Below are 22,363 nucleotides of genomic sequence, written 5' to 3'. Positions count from 1 at the left end.
ATCGGACGTGATCATGAAAAACTTCTCTCATCATCTCTGTTGATGGCAAACAGTGATGGAGGCATTTCGGTCTCATTTGCTGTCAAAATAAGGTTTGATGTCACTGGAGGCCATTTCAATGCCTAGAGTCAATTGTTGAATTTGCTATTTTATGTAAATGGAAATAGTTTAGTACATTTTTATGAATGCAGCCCACACACTGAGCTCTGCTTCTGCCTCAGAACGTCGGTCAGAAGCTAAATATGAAAAATGATTTTCCGACTTTACAACTGTTGTTGCCAAGACACATTTTGACGACAAAAGAAATGATTGAAAATACACACTTTGGAACTTTTTTCTACTGTTAACATGGGGTGCAGTATCCAACATGGCCACAAGATGGTGTAAATTTACTCATCGAACCGCAACTGGTCAGATTTGAAACCTGCCACAACGGATGAAAAACTTTCCAGTTCGCCAAAAACTCAATATTAATCATGTCTTTGTGAATCTTAATATTTATGTTTTGTTTTAAGAAAAGCAGGATTTGATTAATTGTGAAAGATTTTTTGACTGTATCCAGTAATTATCCAAGTACAGTTAAATATGTCTGTTAGTGTATATGATCCAGATACAGTAGCTCATTGGTTGCAGATGTAAAAACTGAAAAACGGTCCTTTTACTTTACAGTTAACCATTACTTTGTGTTAGTCCACCCTGTAAAGTCCCAATTAAATTCATTAAATCATGTCACAGAATATAGTCATTTTCCAATTACTATTTTTCCATTGTTAGGACCTGGTCAGTTGTGTCCCTCTCATACAGACTGAGACTTCATGGTCCTCTGTTACAAACCATTTCTTTAATGGGAGAATTTAGCGCAGATTTAACTAAATTGCTATTTTTGCAGATTTATGTAAACTTAGATAAAATCCAAATGATAATTCTAGTTTGTACAGTTTCACCCTACAGGCGTCTTTTGTTTTTATACTTGCATGATGTACGTATATTATGTTTTTTTTTTAACATTAACATTAAACATAATCTGAGCAGATACGAAAAATGTAGTTTTTATATGATGACTCCATTTATTACCCTAACCAGCGTATGTGAAACTGTTGTTGCAGATCACTGATCTTTTACTGAATGTCTTTAGATGGGGCATACGTATTTACTTCTTGAGATATTTGTTTCCAGACTGGTTCTATTCAAGTCATTTTTTTATTATTCTTCCTAGCTTATTTTCTGAAAATGCACTGCATAAACAAAGCCTTGAAAGAGCTCTCTGCCATGCCAGAGCCGATGCTGCTATTTCTGTGAAGTTTTCCCACCCAGACTGGGACCTGGTTGTGAAATTCGTAGCATGATTGTATAAAGTAGACAGATGGTGGCAGGATTCTAAATACGCACCAGGAAGAAACGATAAAGCTATCTGCTTGGAGCGTAACCGTCCAATTGTTGTCTGTCTTTGTGTTTGCCGTTGCTATAGGCGTTGACCCAGCTGAGATGAGAGGGCTTAGCGTGGCTCTGGGAGTCTGCATGGCTTGACAGGGTCAATTATCAGGCTATTTTCTGATGACCCGCTGACATTTTCCCTCGCACCTCTTATTTAGGAGAAGTGAAGCATGTGGAGAGCAGACAAGGACAGTACCGAAAAGGACAGCGCTGAGAAATGTCACTGTCACCCCGGAACTACGATAGATAATTTACCAACGCCAGCCTAGAAGGATTTAGAAAATCTCTTCATTCGGCGTGACTTGTAAAGAGAGGGATTGCGCTTGGCCTGCAGGGTCAGTGTGTATGTTGCATGTCAGGCTGAGAGGAAAATGCATCCGACAGGGTGAGGAAGGGCACAATGCTTCATCTGCCAGGAAGACTCATAACCACAGCAGAGGGCCAGCATCACACTGCTTCTTTATGGGTCTAAACTGTAAAGGATGAGCTGAATTTTGCAATGTATAAAAAGTCTTCTTTTCACTCTGCTTCTGAGTTACTCTCAGATGTTAAAAGAACTGCTGTTGCCTTAAAACAGAAAAGCACTGATACTTTAATGGTGAAGAAACCTAACAGTCCTAGCAGACTTCAGCACAGCAGCTGAATAATAATCATTTTACAAAATGCTAAACAAATCCAACAAAGTGTATATTTTTGGTCTTATGCTACCAGAGCACTGATGTCCCGTATTATTTACAGTGGACCAACAGCCTATTTGTGGTCAATATTCTCAGATTAACCTATCCAGGGATTGTCTGTAGAGCGTCACCCATTCACCAATTTGTTCATAAAGCAAATGTAAAATGTTTGGCAGAAAATGCAGCTTTGGAAACAGAAATATGTCGTCGCAATGCTACTCGCATTGCTGGTGTTTGCAAAGCAGCTCATCTAGGAGGGCCAATCATTTCCCCTGCTGCTGATTAGCAGATGAAGAAGACGGTAGATGTTAGCTTCCACTGTTGTGCCAGGACTGGTTCCTCCGATGCATATTAAGCCATATTTGGTGTTTGAACTCTTAAGGTAGGTAGTGATAAGAGTTCATCCTGCTGGGTACTGGGGGTCCCCTGTAGAGCTTATTGTTGGTCAAGGTCTGTTTGTACTGACAAGCAGGAAAGTTGAGACACAAATTGGAAAAGATTAATCTGAATGTGCCTTAATGTTGGAGTCTCTCACCAACCTTGATCTCAAAATCATTGCGTAATTCAAAAACAGTTGAGTTATGTAACAGTAACTGCATAATTCAACTGCTAATTTTTTTTTAAGTCTCATGAAATCAAGGACGCAGATCTGTACTGTAATTTAGCATGCTCCTTTAACATAGGAATTTGTGAATTTGCTTGTGAACTGAATAACAAGGAGGACATGGATGTCAAAAGTGAACCTTTAATGATTTTTCTTGCTTTGCTTTGGTATAAAAATAGTTTTGCATTTAATGAAACATAACTTCTAAAGCTAATTTCATCCCATTAAGGTGATATAAGTGAATCATTGCAAGTCCGTATGGCTGAACAGTTTTTTATTAGGTGCTAATGTAAAAGGCTAATCCAGTGTCTTTTTAATCATTTTACACCGAATGACTGAGCTGAATGAGCGGAACTCAGTTTTCATTTAGCACTTTTTGCTAACTTTGAAAATGTCAATCACGCTTAGCTTTGCATGAATTACCTTTTTTAGGGAAAATTTGAAAATGCTATTTAATCAGGTGTTTTATAAACTTTTGAACAACATCCGTTGAAGTTTTAGTGATCTACTGTTGAGATTTTTTCGAGTAGAAAATGTCTGTATACATGCTCGCGTTTTGAAGTCGAGCTACTCAGCAGTTCCGTTTCCTCTCCTCCCACTCTCTCCCTGCTTTAAAGAAACTTTATTGAACAAATGACAATTACACAAGAAACAAATAAGTAAGACGTAGAGAAGAATATAATGTGGGTGCAAATCGAACGTGTCAAAAAAAATTCACATATATGAATTGTTTTGAGAGCCTCCTTATGCTCTCCTTGTGACACAGTGAATATCAACGTGGCTGAATTTAGCGTTTAGTATTAGCTTCCGCAAAATACTATATTGATGTAGCAATTTAGCGTTAGGGGAACTAATGCTATGATTAGTATTTTAGGGTGAGCGTGGCTATCTTTTTAGTTAGCTGTGCTTTCAAATGTGGCAAAATCTAAGGAGGAATTCAACAAAAACATCTTGACATTTTGAGCAAGTATATTTAATAAAAGTGCATACTGTTGTTACAAAGTCGGCCTTCTATCACCTGAAGAACATTTCCAGGATTAAAGGACTAATGTCTCAGCCAGATCTAGAGAAACTCATCCATGCGTTCATCTTCAGTCGTATTGATTATTGCAACAGCGTCTTCACAGGTCTGTCCAACAAATCAATCAAACAGCTGCAGCTGATCCAGAATGCTGCTGCTGGCGTTCTCACTAAAACCAGGAAGATAGAGCACATAACACCAGTTTTAAAGTCCCTCCACTGGCTCCCTGTAGCTCAAAGAATAGACTTTAAAATACTGTTGTTAGTTTATAAATCAGCACCACAATACATTAAAGATCTGCTGTTGTTGTATCAACCTTCCAGACCTCTCAGGTCTTCTGGTTCTGGTTCTGCTCTGCATCCCCAGAACCAGAACCAAACGAGGAGAAGCAGCTTTCAGCTTCTATACACCACAAATTTGGAACAAACTTCCAGAAAACTGTAAAACAGCTGAAACACTGACTTCTTTTATATCTCAACTAAAAACCCACCTGTTTAGGATTGTATTTGAAATGTAATCAATTACACATTTATTGATAGAACCTGACTTAATGCTGTGTTTTGATTGTTGATTCTATGTTGCATTGTGTTTCTGTGTTTGATATGACGTAAAGCACTTTGAAATGCCTTGCTGCTGAAATGTGCTATACAAATAAAATTTGATTTGATTTTGATTTGTTGTATAGAATAAAATCCCAGGGCAGATGAAAATGAGTTTTACGGCATAGCAAACTTTCTAATGTTGTTCTCCCTGTGAACAACATGAACATGGATGGGAAGATGTTGAGAACTGGAAGAAAATGGAATCTTGGCCAACCACAGGCCAAATCTGGCCGAAACACGGTACAGTGTGATCCAGCTTCCTCCTGACGTTCTGCATTGCAGGTATTGGATACCCTTTAATTTTAGCCAGGGGGCTTGTACGCTGCAGCAGAGTCTGCGTCACAGGCAAAGAGGAGCTAACACGTAGTGAGGAATATTACTGGGGTTTTTTCTGCTTCATTCATGACTTGATATAATTGCCACTGCAGACCAAAGAGGTCTTTTGCTTCGTTTAAGACCTTGTGGAGCTGCCTCTGCTAATGATCATTAGAACATGGAAACAGTGAAGGAGCACAGCCGCAGAGAGCCTAACAGCAAGTCATCTACATTAAAACATCAAAACTTGCAATTTATTACATGAGATGCACATCCATGCTTACTGTAGCGTGGGAGTCTACAGTGTAATTTTTCATTTGAAGTCAGATTACTGATTAGGGAACAATGTCTGCAGCCATTTTCTCACCTCTGCATGGCCACATTTAGAGTGGAGCTCTGCCAAACATGGCTATCCGCATTCCAACAAATCACTGCGAAGGACCAGAGATCATTGACATCTCTACATAAATAAAGCAGCAGATTACTTATCAGCTCTAAAAACAAAATGACAATGAATTCTCTACTTAACAACCTGTGTTTTTTACTCTAGATACTTTGAATTCTCTTCTTGGGTCGGCATGCAGACCAGCTGACTGAAGGTCTGACTCTGTAATCCTCAGTCATAACACGAGATGGATTGACGGGTTGCATGAATGAATCCACGCATGCCAATGTGAACTTTCCTCCTGTTCCTACTTGTTAATTTAACTGCGTCTCAGACATTTAAACTAACATCCAACTTGAATTCCTCCACGTCTGGGAGAGCGGTCCTCTGTATCATCAAGGAACTCGAGTAGAGTGAAAGTGTCCAACCAGTGTTAGGACCATCTGTTTCCTGGGGAGAGCGTTACAGGATGCTGTTGCCACCAGTGCAGAGCTCGCTCCCCATCTTCCCACAGAGCCATCCGAGTTTCTTATAGACTTATGGATGACGGTCCTCTGGTGACGAGGGCTGTAAAGACACAATTTGTGTACGACAAAAATATCAAGGAAGCAGAATCTTTTCAGAAATTACAAACATGGACAAGAAGATTGAGTCAAAATTATTTCAAACTCCTATTGATTGGGACGTTTTATTTGGAGAAGAAAGTGAAGAGCGGTAGACATTCAAACACCAAATATACAATAGTGTATAGTAGAGGTGTGCCGATTGATTGGCCACCGATCATAATCTTCTGATTTCCATGAAAAAGTGTATGATCGGTGATCGCCGATCACTCTTCTGTTGCCGATCACCAAAACCGATCACATTTGTCTCACTTAATTCATATATGTGAATTTACCTTTACCTTTACTTATTACCTTTACCTTTACTGTGTGTGCAGCTTGTCTCTTCTTTCCCTCACACTGTGCACGCGCGCGACAACACATCCTGTCGGGAGGAACTATGACTCGGAGTGAATGGCGACGTTTGCGTGTGCGGCAGAAAATGACCTCGGTGGGGTGAAGCAGGTCAAAACACATCAACACAACGAATCTAAGATGACATTTAAAAAAAAAAAAAAAAACCAAGCACTTGACAGAGTTTGGCTCTATCGAGGATCACGGCAGGAGAAGAGGACCAGATAGTATCATTTAAGCCTAAACCGAAAAATTAACAGCCATTCCAGGCAATCGGTAAAGATCGCTGATCGGCAGAGATCGGCCTCATGGATGATCGGTATCGGCAGCAAAAAACCTGATCGGAGCATCCCTAATGTATAGCACTTCTTTGTTTGTTCCGACAGAAAACGTGTTTTATCTTATGGATCATTAAAGGTGATTTCTAAAGAACTCTGTGCATAAAGTAGATAAATTACTGAATGAGGGCGAATTGAACTTGGAAAATCCACTGCTACAAATCAAATTGTGCTGCCATCTGCCGGCGGATCACAGTGGGGATATTTACGAAGAACCTGTGACGGGAGGAAACCTTTCTGGGTCTCCATCCTGCAGCTTAATTACTTTGCTTAATATTCAGGAAAAGGAGCAATGGATAAAATTCTTTGAAAACTTCTTTTGATTAATTTCTTTAAATCTATTTTGAGTTTTATTGATATTTCAGATAAATTTGCACAATATTTACAGATGAGCATAATTTACACTGTACGTCTCGCACTGAGCGGGAGCAGAAGGACTAACGATGTCAGTCCCTCTGCTGAGCCGTCCTCTTTCCTGGTGGCCTGTGTCACTGCGTAGTGACCAACCATTTCAGCTATTCGCACCTCGCTGCCATCGGATCCGGTTGGAGCTGCTCTGTCATGCTGAGCACATGAGACCAGAGAGGGAGGAAGGCGGGTCTGACTTCAGAGCTGGAAAGGGATCTGGCTGCTTTTGAAAACGTTGCTTTATCAAGGGAAACTTTGAAAGTTGCACGGCGGTCGGCTCGGTCGGCCTGAACAAAAGTGCCAAGATTTATTAATATCAAATAAATTCAGCAATTTTGCCTTATGTGACACTTTAAGCCGTTTATGAAATGTATTTTTTCATCCGCTTAGTAAAATCATTCATAATCCACTCTTTTTTTGATAAGGTTTGTACCTTCACCAGGGCCGGATTAAGGACGACGTGGGCCTCTGGGCTGGAGCTCCATGTTATTATATAATTTTCAAGTACTTCATAAAAATCCCAAAATATGAATAGAACTCACCTGATGTGTGTCTAGTTTTATATGAAGCACAATGTTACTAAAACACAATTTCGTACATAATAACAAAAAATTAAGCGCAAACTGCTGCTGTAAGCCTGTTGTGACATCTGGCCCAGACCTGGGCGATAGGATGCACTCAAATCTAGCAAAATGTACAGAAGACAAGGTGTTTTTTAATCTTTTTCCAACATTCTATACATTTTGCAAGGAAGGCAGTTTGTGTTTGGCTCATTACTCCTGTCTCTTAGCATCATGTCTGATACTTTTGTAAAGTCTATTTCAGCTTAAAAGGGACATTTGTAAGGAAAACGCATTAGTGGGGTGAGAAAACGTCCAGACTCCAGAAGATTACAAACCGATTGCTGGACGTTGTCCCTCATGGCTCCATCAGTTATAATTTAGGATTGAACGCCACGATGCTGGACCGAGCTTTCGATGGTGGTTGTAGAAAATCCTTTGTTACTTTCTCCAAAAAGCTCCATTTTGGTCAATGCAGTCTGAAGAATATTTTCTCAAGTCTCGAGGATTATTGAAAGCTTTTCAGAAGGCTACAAAACATTGTTCTCCTAGTTAGGTGGAGTCACAAAACCATGGAAACGGCTTTGTACCTTTTTATCTCAATAGATGCCAATGATTTTGTTTCTCATTTGTTCTTCAGACGGAGTCATGACGTGTCTCTTTTTAACATCTTTCATTCTACTCGATATTGTCAGATGGTTTTATGGATTTCTGGAAAGGGAAATTGAACTGCACAAGCATTGTATTCTGCCGCTGGCCGACTGCTTCGTGCTCAGTGCCATCAGGCCTCATGGATGTAGTTTCTGAGGATTCGGAGAGTGCGGGCTGATGTGAACTGAGCCAACTGAAAAGTACAGAGAGATAACAGACCTTCTGGGGTCTGTAGTCCATCAAAGTCTGGGATCTCTTCAGACGGTAGTGCAGATTTCACTGGATTCGTTTAGAGGTTTCCGTCCAGTCTTGTTCTCATCAATCAACACTTTAACCAAAGAAATTGTCTCCGGCATGCTAACGGATTTGCGGTTCCATTTGTCACTTTTAAATGTTTCAGGTCAAACTGATTTGAATATGCACCAAAGATAATTGGCTAAACACAAAAAGCAGTTTTAAAACGATGACTACATTTAATACAGGAGCAAGCTATCCAAAGCAACCTGGTCTGATGAGAAAAAATATATATATCCTGAACAAACTGATTAATAATATTTTTTTAGAAAACCTGAAAACCACAAATACTCCAAATCCATCTGAAAACATGTATAATAAAATACTTCAGTAGTTCTAACAACAAATATACATTTATATACAGTAATATGCATTAATATCAACAGTGGAAAGAGTCTTAGCGCTATCACAGAAGCTAACATCTAGTTATCTTTATCTCTGTTCTTACTGTACTGCCAATCAGAGACAAGGAAAATAGATGGCTCTGGATTAGCATTACAGCTAGGTATTTCAGCTAGCTAGGTATTTCAGCTTCCCAAGATGCTCTATCAAAAAAAAAAAAAATCTAAAACTGACAGCAGAGGCTGTGGTTGAGCTAGAGGATGTCATTCCAGCTCACCATCATGGTTCCTGTCCTGTTTCACAGAGAGTGAAACAGAACCCGAATCCATAATTCGACAATGACCCAAAATTGACTAGTAACTCCACCAAGAACCAGCCGATAGCAGAAACGTCTCTCACTAAACTTCATCCAGTGAGTAATTAAGAAATAAGGTTTTCCCTCAGATAAAAAAATAAAATAAAAAGACACACTTTTGTTTCACTCTTTTGGTTTGATGAATAACACACTTTAAAAAATGTTCTCTATGAAAACTCTGATCAGTGTTGAAGTGCTGAATATTTAACAAAGTGTAGTGACTTGTAGCCTTGCTGGAGCTACAGAGTGCTACTTTAATGGCGACGTGGCGCCCCCTGGTGAGAGGAAAAGGCTCTCCTGCTGTTTATTTCCATTACTCCACTGGAGGTGACGAGAGGTCTGAACTGAAAGCAGATGACTCAGACTGTATCTGCTGAAAGCTACACAGATGGTCCCAGTCAGCGTTATCTCCCATCATCTGCCTCTCTCCAGTCGGTGGACCTCTTGATGTTTTACATGCTGATTTATATCCACCACATTCAGATTTCTTTTTTTTTTCTTTCTTTTCTTTAATTTCTCAATCCTGGAGCTAAACAGAAATGCTCCAGTGTGACTTCATCTCATAGGTGCTGTTATGTCCTGCGACATGCAGCTTCCTGCGCATTAGCAGGAACATGTGAACGTGGATCCGGACAGGAGTTCCGGCCTCTCCTGTTGCTTTACGGCCCCTGCTGCACTATTGCTCGCAGGAAACATCTTTGGCCGATTTATGGCACTTTGTTCACCCTCCAGCCCAGGGATCCGATCGCTATCCGTTGCTAGGGCAACCAGAAGTCTGTTTGTCAACATTTGACTGGGTTTTTAAAAAAGATTTTATGGCTCGACGGCACAACCCTCTCCGGCACCGGGTGCTGCTCTGAACAGTCACTGCTGGACGCTCTGCAGATCCTTTCTACACTATACAATGAATGAGATGTTGAAAATACCAATTGTTTTCCCACAGTATTCATCCAACACTGTCACTATGTGTATTTGTTTCAGCTTAACATTTTGCACTGCAACGATTTACACAGTATGCAAGTTTTGCAGAGTTGCACCAACAAGATAGAATATCACAGTAAATAGATTGATTCCACACAGAGTGACGACCTTCAGGTCTTTACTCAGTTTCCTCTCTTAATATTCTCTTGCCGTCTATTAAGAGCAGATGCATTCTGAATTAAAATGAGCAGTTTAGCATTAGCTTCAGTTAAATACCATGTTGGTGTGGCGCTTTAGCGTTAGCAGAACTGTAGTTTACGATTACTACTTTAGGGTGAGCACAGCAAACTAACTTTAGTGGTGACCGCCGCTAGTGGTGGGAAAACGTGCAAAAGGAAATGGGAAAGCTGCAGTTTTAAAAAAGGCTAAGCAATTTCAAGAATTTGTGCGAGATTCCCCAGGTGTTGACTGTCTCTGAAGTCAGTGATTGAACAGCTATTACGCATTATGGGCATTTTACATTCCTCTGTCTTCTGAACTGGAGACAATAAGAGAAAAGACTTTACTGGGCATTGGACTGTTAAGAAAAAGCAAACACCAAAAGGAGGGTAGATCCCTAACCCTAACGGTCATTGCTTAGTAAGGTGGCTGTTGGAATCTATGTGCTGTTGTTAACAACGTGGGCTTCCTTAAGAACTCAGATAATTCTCTTTGTGCCCTTTTGAACTGAGTTCCTGAGGGACATGAGGTAATTGATGATGCTCCAAATTATTGAAATGATCCAGTTTATATCTAGTACTAGCAAATCTTGCAATAAAATTATTCAAACTTTCATTTATGCCTTTGTTAAATTTCAGGCAGGAGGTTTGTTGTCTTACCTGTGCAGACAATCTAATACCTTCTTAATGTCTTCTTAAGGTTAGACAACTATAGACAGAAGTCCTCCAAAAGACTGGAGAGGTCCGCTGTCCATCCCAAACATTTCCCATTATTTAAGTATCTCCGCTTTTGGCAGCTGACAACAAAGAAGATAGCTTCACTAGTAGAGATCCACTGGTGATTCAGATCTTCAGCTTCGGCAGTCTTGCCTCTGCGATGTTGAGTCTGAAGGTAAAATTCCAATATCTTCTTGTGGACGAAGATGCATATCTTCCTTGTGGTTTGTTGTAGACTCTCTAGAAAACCAAATTACCAGTGACAGCGACCAACCACTGAAGAACAAGTGTGAAGAACTGCCTGTTGTACCAACTTGAAAGAAACCTTGGCAAGGCAAATTGAGGACAGAGAAAACGTCTTGAAGGTTTGCTCTCATTCAAGCTATGGCAAATCTCTTGAAGTGTAGAGCATGGAAAGTCTTTGTAGACAGCTTTCAGCATCCAGTGGCAGTGTGGCACCCAGAACACTGATTGGTTGGGAGGGCGACCTTTCTATAGAGTCCCCAAACAGGATCCAAACACAGAGCCAGGAGGAAAAGCTGTGATTGGTCGTCTCTGGCTTCATGACCTCTGATGGCTCCAGTTGCAACTGTGGTTTAATCACCACTGACACTAAAATGAATGAATCCTTCTCCTGCTCTTCCTCTCTAAGCGCGTTGCCTTGCGTTCATGAGAACACATTATCCAGGCCTGGGAATATTGATGTGTGTGGAGGAAAATAAAAATGCTGCAGCGTTTTTTTTCCCCTCCGGAAATGTCTGGGGAGCGACTTTTTGATTAATGGATTTCAGACTGACTGAATGCATGCATTGGAGATCAAGTGGATAGAAAAAGACTGGAAGCTGGACAGAAAATGGTAGAACCTGTAAACATTTATCAGCCTAAAAAGCTGAAGTGCAGGGATCTTTGGAGTCTGATTAATGAGGACTGTAAAGTCCAAAAGATTGGCTTTGGAAATGCTTCAACTGGATCCAATGGAACTTCTGTAAGGTGGGGAAACTTTACAGAATCCATTCCAGCCACCTAAAAGCACTTTGTACTCATCTGCAGACTGAAACACCAAAGTCACCTATTGAAATTATAAGTGCCGATTTAGTCGGCACTTTGTGTACAAAGCTGCAGAATCCCAGAAGATCCTCCTGAGGATAAAATGCGTCTTGCCCTCCCCTCTCTTCCCGTTCCCCGACTCTCTCTTTGATCTGCGTCTCTCTTCTCCTCAATCATATCAACAGCAGCATGATGTCAGACCTCAGGAATTTGCTCCAATTTGAGTTGCGTCTGTGCAAATGTGGATGTGCACACGCACCAATGCTTTCTTTGCATCTGTGCATGCGGAGAGGAACGAGCGGCACACCTTTTAGGAACGGCGGTGAGCGGGCTCAGATCTGGTGTAGCTGCAGTAAATCTAACATGGCTCAGTCTCAGGTGCCGTCTGGGAGAGGCTGCTCTGTGAGCGATGGGGCGGAGTGGTGCAGATTTAGGTTGCGAGTCCCCGCAGTCACAGAAAGTCTCCAAAACAACAACCTTAAGTGCTTGTTGAAGAGCTCAGACGTGTGGTAAAAACACTCGATGGACATTATATTCAGACTTTATGAGGGTTTTACTAGTCAATTTCTGGCTGGCAGACCGTTGCTGTGTAAAAACCATTTGAAGGAATGAGCTGTTTGACCTGGTACCTTGGTGGTCTCTGCCAGATGAGTCCAAAACGCCAAACGTTTCCAGTAACAGCTTTCGCTTTTGGCTCTGGACGCTGTCTGGATGTTGCATGTGAGGACGAGGTTACGAAAGGAGGGAAGCGAGGAAGTGGTCCTAGTGAACAGATAGCAAAGCAAATGTTTTCATCAAGGCAGGACTTTGCTTTAAATAGAAACACAGTAATTATCATAGTCTAGTAATTACTATGATAACATAATAATATTACGACGATAAATGTGTTAAAAAGAATATAGAAAAGAAAAAGCAGTCTCAAATAAAGTGAAGCTACGGAAGTTTTGCAAGTAGCGTTCATCAATTTCTCTCCTGTATGTTAATATTAATATTATCACTGGTACCAGTTGTAATATTCTTCATCAATTCCTTATGTGTTGAGTTGTGCCAGAAAGAAACGAGGTAAAAACTCACTGAATTGAGGTAAAGATGATGGAGGATGGAGCAGCCATTTGAACTGATCCTGAGAAATTAGTGGCGAGCTCTGACCGGAGCACGGCAGCTCAGAAAGCATTAAGTGTAAGTGGATGTGGAGAAATCGGACGCATGGAAGCCGAGAGAGGAACTGGAGCGAAGAAAGTATTCTGCGAGGAAGTCGTGAGTGGCAGGCGAAAATGAGACAGAGCAGTGAGACGGCAGTGAGGTGTGATGTATGTGGACCACTGTGACCACATTCTTGTTTCAAATGCACACACAGACATGTGAGGTCACAGCTAGGTGCTGCCATGGTGCTATGTTTCGCAGACAACATTGTGCTTAGTGGGAATAAAGGTGAACTCTTACTACTACAATTAGTTATTGATCAGGAGCAGTTAAAACAAATACAAGAAAGTGAAGTAAACAATCTAAACAAATTAAATACAAACTAACATAGTACCTAAATCTTTCCTTAACTACATGCCTGCATATAGTCAGTCTTCTTTTTCTTGATTTCGTCTAAATCTTCCGGTTGGGCAACAAACGTCTGCTCTCAGTAGTATGCGCTTCCAGCAGGACATGTGGTTTGTGCCTCCAGAAAGAAAAACTGAAAATGATCACTTAAAGCTGTCATTAGAGTGTATTTTAACACAAGCCACGATGTTTTTTCTAAAGTTAACATGCTGCTTTTATGGCTCGACTTTAAAATGAGTAGTTTGTAAAAAAGAAGAAAAAGCAGAGCGTCAACAAAACGACGTTCTGAAGACGAGTCCTTTTCAAACGTCAGCAGCCGGTGCAGGTCCTGAACCCTTTCGCTCTGACGGCCGATTGTGCAACTCCCATCATCCGTTCTTATTAATCCTGTCTTTGTGTTTGCTCATGGCTTTGCTTTGACAGATTCCTTTCGGAATTCTGTTTTCATAACCTGAGCAGCCAGGTTCTGTTGCATAAGATCCGACAACCTGTTCTCCATAACGTCACCTTTTGGCACAGACTCCTCCCTCATGATAAAACAGCGTCAGAGTTTATTCAGGGTGCTCCCAAATTGGTTGGAAAGGGGGATTAGTGAGAGTAGAAAGCATGGTTAAGTCACCTTTGGACAGTTTTATACAAGTCACACACTAACTCATGCTGTTATTGTAAGGACTTAAGCAGACGGAATCCATGATAAATAATTATTACAGGTAGAAACAAGATATCTGTGTAATGGAGTGACTTTGTAATGTTTATTTTGTTTATTTTTATTCTGTTGTATGTTGTTTTTAACTTCTTTGTACAAGCACTTTGAATTGCCTTTGGCTGAAAGGTGCTACATAAATAAAGTTGCCTTGCCTTCATCTGGTATACACGCTTAATATGATTTGTGATGATTTCCTCAGGGATTGTCATTGAGAGAGACGGAGGTTCGGTCTCTGATAAATCTTACATTTCTATTCATAAACGGTAGAGATGTGAAGCCTTCAGATGAGAGAGTTTTAATGGGCTGGGAGTTTTGACATGACGCCGTCTGTCAATCAATCCAGTGGACTTGTCAGCAACTGACGGTCACAGTTTGTCACAAAATAAAATGTCTTTACCTGGAGGAACTGAATCTCCGACATAGTGTCGGGTTTATCGTCCCAAATGCGGTCGTGGAGATTTGGTGAAAAGTATTTGGGGAAAAAAATAGTTAGACGTCGTCAAAGAGGGACCTGAACTTGGAGCATTTATTCCATTTCCGAAAACCAAACAGAGTCTGGAAAAATGTAAAAGATGGATAAATACCTGGGGTTGACTTCACGGACCCCTGAATATAGCAGCGATTGATGATATAACTCGTGTCGTCATTACATCTCTGGTTAAATCAAAGCTCAATGGATAATGTTGGGTCCAAAACAATTACTGAGCTGTGGCTACAAATGGGTAGCTTCTCTGTAAAGCAGTAACTTTTCAGGCAAGGGTTGTAAATATTCACACACAGCCAGACATGGAGGAAGGAGCCATAGCAGAAAACATGGCTTTTCACATGTCTGGAAGATAAAAATGATAATAATAATAATAACAATGATGACAATTTTTTGGATGACAGGTTCCACAAAATATGTCTGACTGAGACAGATTAGTGTCATGATTTGAGTTTTTCTGTGTGTTTATTTTACGTTTCTGTGTCTTCTGAGTCTCCGTGTTGTCCTGTCTTCCCCTTGAGTGTTCCCAGGTGTGTCCCGTTCCTCCTGTGTATTTAATGTCACCTTTGTTTCTGTGTCTTTGTCGGGTCCTTGTCGAATTTGTCTAACCTGTCTATCTGTCGCGCTGCCCTGCTGTCCATCCTCGTACCAGTCGCTACCAGCGTTGAGCCTTAGCCTTCCACTCAGCTGTGCTGCCTGTTTTTTTTTTTTTGGGGATTGTTGGACTTGGTATTTTGTTCTGTATCGATATTAAAATCGCCATTTAGAATAGAATAGAATTCAACTTTATTGTCAATGCACTGTCACAAGTACAAGCAACGAGATTCACTTCCTAAACCTGGGTCCTCTGCGTCAGCCTCACCGCTCACGCTGCACTTCTTGACAATTAGTGCAGGACCCCTGAAATATGCAATAAAAACAAAATGATGGAACAAAAAATATTCTGTCTTGCGGTTAGATAATAAAAAATAAATGAAAAATTTCAACAGAGAGCAGAAAAACATCAAGTAATCAAAGGGAAATTGAAGATAAAGCAAATGTAAAGAATCCCATCTTTAAAATTCCTTTATGTGCTTGTATATAATTCGTTAATTTTTTTTGCCCATTCCTCAGACTGTTTGACATTAAAACCTATTTCCCTGAATAACTTCATGGACCAGGTTTACGACTCTTCCTTACATTCTTGTTGGCTGATGAGGCAAAAATGCCTCAACTAATACCTCAGCTTACCTTCTTTACCTTCACTGTGTTTGTTTGTCGGAGGTGAAGATGAGCTTCCTGAGCTTTCTTGTCTTTCTGATTTTGAAGAGGCTTCTCCACTCACACATGAAACAGGAAGTCTTTGAGTACAGATGGTAGCTAAGTAACCGTGATTTCAGGATTAATATTCACTCTCTTTTACGTAAACACAAACACGTATTGTTTTCTGTCTCATCGTGAAGAGGAAGTTCTGGCAGGAATCTGTAAACAGGATCTGTTTGAACCCCGTCAGAGCTTTCTCACTTCGTAATTATTTAGATTTAGACTCTGTCGGTGTGAAATTGCTAACAGATGATACAATTTCATAAAACGTAACAGAAATCTGGTTGGATCCAATCACAGAGCAATCAACTCAACTCAGCCTGATCGGAATTAACAACTGATCTGCTTCTTTCACATTAGAGAAAACAATGTTCCGGATGGAAATATCTGTAATGACTTTATGTTATGTTAATGTTGGTAATTTAATACTGTGAGTGTAATTTAGACATCTACTTTACTCAGGTCTTCAAAGGGAAAGTCTCTGAGAGGGATCCGAGCATGTTGATACTGACAAAGTGAAACAAGAGGCCTTCAAATTGTTCCGGAGGATACAAATCACCAGAGTTGGACGGCGTTTTCCACTTCAATCAGATTTCCTCCAAGTTTCCCTTAAAAGTAATAATAATAATCGCAAAAAAAAAAAAATCAGAACCGTGACGCAGCAGAAACACGGCGCTGAGCTCCAAAGACATTTATTCAAGATCCCGCCACAGCAGCGCGGGGCCGAGCTGAAGCGACCCCCATGTCCCCTCAAGTGAACCTTTTTATGAGCTATGCGATGCATTTCTGATCCATCTGGGAGATTTTACAGATATGCAATACCGAAACATGCAGGAATCCCAGCGGGCCTGCATCACACATCTGTGACCCCCCCACCCGATTTGTTGCAGGGTTTTAATCTGCACACTCTCGCTCGAAACAACCAAAGGTATCTCTGTGTTAGAGCAAACATCTGCTTGTTTTGTTGCATCAATGGAGTGTCTAACATGTCATGGATGACTCCGATGACTCCCAGGACGAACTGTACGCCGTCCTCAGACTTACAAGCACACACACATACACCCCCCCCCCCCCCCCCCCCCGCCCCTCTGAGGAGTTCTGTGTTTTGCCTGTAGCCCAGATCTCTTGAGTAATCCAAAGCGGAGTTTGTCTTGGACGGGAGGCAATTACCTCAGCCCTGAATCATGTGGCGCCTCGCCGAGAGTGTGCACAATGCAATCAGCCAGCCATCTTTCTTTCTCATAAACTGTCAGAGGGCCTCACACACACACACACACACACACACACACACTCAGGCTGGACGCTGGGCGTCCGCGTCTCCAATGCGCCGCCGAGTTAAAACTGCCGCTGCAACCCTCTTTTTTTTTTTTCCTGGTTTGTTCCCATTATTGCTTTTGATTTCTTTCCTCAAACAACTAAACGTTGGGGAAAAAACGCAGACAAAAAGCAAAGATGGTAAACTGCAGATGTGACTTTGTTTTGATCTTTATTGCATGCCAGTCTTGTTCTGTACTGCCTGACAGACGTCGGTGATGATGATGATGATGATGTAATGGTTTCAGGGAGATTATTTCATGCAGCGAACGCGTCTCAGCCTACCTGTGTTTCGCTCTCTCTGCTGGATGTGTTTACCTCAGCTCAGTGTGAACCTCGAGTCGGTAATAAACGACTTGGCAAAGCAGCTGGTAGTTTCTTTTCCCTGTGAGAGCAGAGCTCACGGTGTTTATCTGCTTGCCTCGGACCCATTTATCTCGGCGAGTTGTTCCTGCACTCTCCAAACAGAAACTCGTTTTTATTTATAGCCCATAAAACTTCTACGCCGATGTTTAGCGACCACACTTTGAATCCCACCCACAACCTGAGGTCTTAAGCACTTTTTTTTTCTCTGAACAAACTCCAACCATAGTGAACATTTTTTCTTTTAGTTGCACCACATTTTCATAATGACACTAAGACTCATGTTGGAATTTCAGGAGCATCAGTGTTGCAGCGAACATGAAGAGGCCTCTGACTGAAGGTTGTTGCTGTGTGACAGTCTCAACAACCAGACAGCAGAAACCATCTCCCACAGCGACAAGTTTTGGAGGTTAAGATTGCGACGATAAGCTTTACTGGATGACAAATTGTCCGAGAAATTATTGGAATAAATGTAAATTTTGTCATTTAGAGATTTTCCAACTAATGTAATAAGAATGGCGTACTATATATCAAAGATACAAAGAAAAGCCTTTAATTTCTAAAGAATATTTAACACTAGAGCTGGAGAACACCTTAAATGTATTTGAATTTCAATGTTGTGTTCATCAACAGGTGGAAGAAGATGCGTTCCCGTAGCAACAGCCTAGAAGACGTAGCAAAGGTCGAGAAGCAGCAGAACATGGACCCGCGCAAGCGATCCGCAGAGGGAGACGAGCCCCCGGGTAGAGCAGAACGCCGCGGTAGGCGCCGAGAGCCGGCTGACAACACTGGGACCATCGAACGGAACAACAAGATGGCTAAAAGCGGCGCTGGTGGCAGCAGCGCTGGTGGAAGACCCAACGGCAGCAGCAGCGCTGCGAGGGCCGGCCGACGGGAGAAGGGCAGGGACCTCTCCCGGGACGACCTGGTGTTTCTCCTGAGTTTGCTGGAAGGAGAGCTACAGGTGATTTAAAATGCACTGGCACTGCTGCCAATTCATATCAAGCCGAGCGTCTTGCAGACCCCAGTCGGACAGAAAGCATCCGGGCTTAGTGGGCTTAGTGGGTGGTGGTCACGGATAGCCAGTGTTAACGGACAGCTAACAGCTGAACCCACTTCTTGTCATTCCAGCATCAGATCCAGGAATCCCCTGGCAGGTTTCAGGAGACATGAAGAGTCTATTAATGAGGTTGAATAAGCTGGAACCGAATCATTCATTACTGTAGAGGTAATGTACCTGGGAGAACTAATGGGCCCCAAAAATAGGGTGTGGAAGTTTGTGGTCAAAACGTCAAATTTATTTATATTATTTATTAATAAAGTTGCTTTAACAGCCTGATATTTTGATCATCTACAGTTAGATTAGATCCACAGTTCTGGTCAGATGTTTTCAGGAGTCCTACAACCGCTGCTGATGTTACTTGATCAGTAAGTTCCACCTGAACCGAACACTTTCTGCAGCCTCCAACGAGCTGCTGGCATCATTCTGCTGGGATATTTGGCCATTTCTTGGTAGAGTTTGCTTAAATTTGTTGGGATATTGGCACAAACCTGGTTTTTGAGCCTAATCTAATTGGTCATCACTCCACCAAGAACTACTGAAGGAAACGACACAAAAACGTCAGAAGAAGACACTGAGCATAAACGTCCTTCTTCAGCAAATGGAAACAAAAATTGAGTAGTGTTGGATTTTAAGATTTCTTTTATGTCTTCGGCAAAAAAACGACAAAAAAAGCAAACCATGGCGGACCAGAGTTGGCTTTTGTTTTTCTTCAGAGTTTATTTAACACATTCACACCTCCTCAAACAAACCAGACTGTCTAGACAAACAAACTTAATTTGGATTAAGGTGAACAAAACAGGGCTGGTGTGAATGCATCCTTAATATGCGTTAATACACACACTGGGAACTATTTTAGCATTACCTCAGAAGCTAACGCCTTCCTCATCTCTAATCTTAGGGATACTGCCAATCAGCAGTAATGGAAATGAATGACGCTCATCGATTGGCTGTTTTGCAACAACAGCTAATAGTGTTTTAAGTCGCATTGCGCTGTGGTATTTCAGCTACTAAAGCTGCATTTTCTTTTGAATATCTTGGATATGTTCTACAAAAATCTGACATATTTTCCATGAATAACTTGGAGTTACATTTCACAGAAAAACCTGCAAACAGATCAATATGAGGGTTCACAGCACATAACGTCTGCTGAAAATATGCTATATATACTTTGTGTAACCCATTAAACTATCGTTATAGTTATGTGTCCAACTTTATATAGGCTTCATGTTGATATTCTACATATGAACTTCTAATAGGGATTACGTCTCCTGTTGCTGGATGTGGATACTCATGATGTGGATGTGAAGTTTCATCCTGTAAAGCATAGTTTGGTCTGACCGCAATCACTCTCTGCTCCATCACAGGCCAGGGATGAGGTGATCACAGTCCTAAAGGCAGAGAAAATCGACTTGGCACTGCTGGAAGCCAAGTATGGGTTTGTCACACCACAGAAAGTCCTACAGGCCCTGCAGAGAGACGCCATCCAGGGAAAGTCGGACGTCTTCCAGGAGGACATCTACGAGAAACCCATGGCAGAGGTAATGGCAGTTTACAGTCCAGAATCTCAACCAATGTGGCAATAATGGCTGCCAAATGACTGCCATATGGTTGGAGAGGCAGACGTTCCCAGATGTTCTCTGTTAACCCAACACAGCTCGATAAGCTAGTGGAGAAGCAGCGGGAGACCCACCGGCGGATGCTGGAGCAGCTGCTGATGGTGGAGCAGGCCCACAAGCAGGCTCTGTACAAGCTGGAGGACGAGAAGAGGAACCACGGAGAGTTCATGAGGAAGAGCGACGAGTTCACCAACCTGCTGGAGCAGGAGCGCGAGAGGTCAGCAGGGGAACTGGTTTGTAGTGTTTCCAAAGGCGGTTGCATGTGAAGAGTAGTGTATAAAAATCGTCCTGATTCGTGCAACAAGTTTAGTATTCAGCGGAAGCCACTGTTACAGTGGAAGCATGTTGCAGTGTCATTATGACTATCTCGGCGGTTTCAGCATTCATAGTGACAGTACAGTCTGTTTCCTGTGGAGGCTTGAGATGAAACCATCTTTTAAGTGGACGTATGCTTTTAAATTCTCCCATTTCACATGTAAATCATTCACTTATGGTCTGTATAAGGTAGAGGTGCAGTGCTTTAGTCTAAATTTCTCATTATTGTACCTCTTCAGATGCTCGTTTGGCTGTGTTCTGAGGCGTTTTAAAGCAACTGGTTTTATTGCCGTCTTTTTAAATGTGGATGAGATATTTCACGCCCCGCCCTCCTCCAGGTCACAGAGTGTTCCACTCCACCACATTTGGCCATTTTTGTAGTTTTATAGCAGCAATATGATTCTCTACCAGCAAAAAAAACTTTTTATTCCAAAGTTTATGAAAGATGTCAACAATGGAAGATTTGTCCGTCCATCCTTCCATGTTGGAGCCAAAGTCTGACCCAGAGCAGGGAAGACGACCAACCTGCAGAACTATGCATTCACATGAATAGCATCACAATGATGCTATTACTTTATTTACACCCTCACCATCAATACCAGCTATGTAAGGAGTCCTGCGCATTAATGCACTCTAAAACTGAACATTTTCACTTGTCTGCTTGCAAATGTCTACTTGCATAACTGAACTATCGCTACAAAATCGCAGCGAGGACAAAAGAAGTGGCAGATTCACAGAACTGATGAGCCTGAAGTCATGACCTTGTTCAGCAGCTCCACAGAAAAATGTGGTGACGTCATAAATGCAAGAGAGAAAAATGAAAAGTCTGAAAAATAGAACCCAAAATTTCATAACCAGGTTGCTGTGTATTGCAGACTTCTGCCCAGGCCCCTCCTGAAAATGAGATCTAGATCTCAATGGGGTTTACCTGGTTAAATAAAGGAAATTAAAAAAAAGAACTTAGTTGTCTACGCAGCACTGGGAGAGAATAAAAAAATTACATTTTTTGCACTCCTAGACACTCAAAGTACACAAAAAATGTATTTAAGGGCTAAAAAAGTGGATTTTGTGTGACATGTCCCTTTAACACATCGTTAGTCATCCACTAAGAGTTGCTGAAATTCCTCTGACTCTAGAGCCATCGCAATCTAATGAGCTGGTGGATTCTCCCATTAAATCAATGTATTCTTTTTGGAAAACCGAGGGAAATTCCCTCTTTAAAAGTCATTACTGCTCATTCCCATGACCAGGAGCAGGTCCATCACCTTTTATTGGAGAAATCTGAAGCAGACCGAGGGTTGTTCCTGGAGACGAGCCAGTCTGTCAGGGTGGACGAGTTTTTGACAGATAATTTAGGTTTTGAAGCTTAAATACACAACTAGGTTTTTACATTCACAGCTCTGTTTTATAGTGGCACTGTGAATATTTCAGAAGCAGAGTGAATTACCAGACTTGTTGGAAAGCTAAACCCGGCATGTCAGCGCCGGTGAGGCTCAGGCAGCAGCGGCTCAGGGCGAAGGACACTTGAAGATGAAATTGTTGTTCCTGTGGTTTTACAATGTGCTATGACGCAACTCTCCAAACTAACAGGGATGATACAGTGTTGATCGCGCGGCTTCATAATCCATAATCCACTCTTTGTGATCTCAACCATAACCTATAACTTCTGTGTCTGATGAGAACCAATAAACGCGATGGTGAACGTGATTCATCTGGAGCGAGGCTTAAATAAAACGACACTTATATTAAGTTTAGATTACTGGAAAGTCAAAAAATCTTCTTTTTTTTTTATTACTTTCAAGTT

The 22,363-nt window shown here is 41.5% G+C and overlaps 1 protein-coding gene across 2 annotated transcripts in view; it reads left to right on the top strand.

Moving 5' to 3' along the window:
* The window catches only part of filip1l (filamin A interacting protein 1-like), a 78,931-nt gene that overhangs the window by 16,926 nt on the left and 39,642 nt on the right, over window positions 1-22,363 (top strand). For both annotated transcript variants that reach the window (XM_028010126.1, XM_028010125.1), the window contains exons 2-4: window positions 18,199-18,529; window positions 19,993-20,166; window positions 20,283-20,461. In XM_028010126.1, the coding sequence (XP_027865927.1) occupies window positions 18,209-18,529; window positions 19,993-20,166; window positions 20,283-20,461 (674 nt within the window). In that variant the 5' untranslated portion in view covers window positions 18,199-18,208. The remainder of the gene's footprint in view (window positions 1-18,198; window positions 18,530-19,992; window positions 20,167-20,282; window positions 20,462-22,363) is intronic.

Source organism: Xiphophorus couchianus, chromosome 24, assembly GCF_001444195.1.
Source record: "Xiphophorus couchianus chromosome 24, X_couchianus-1.0, whole genome shotgun sequence".
Classification (NCBI taxonomy): Eukaryota; Metazoa; Chordata; class Actinopteri; order Cyprinodontiformes; family Poeciliidae; genus Xiphophorus; species Xiphophorus couchianus.
This window is presented reverse-complemented; position numbering and strand designations above follow the sequence as displayed.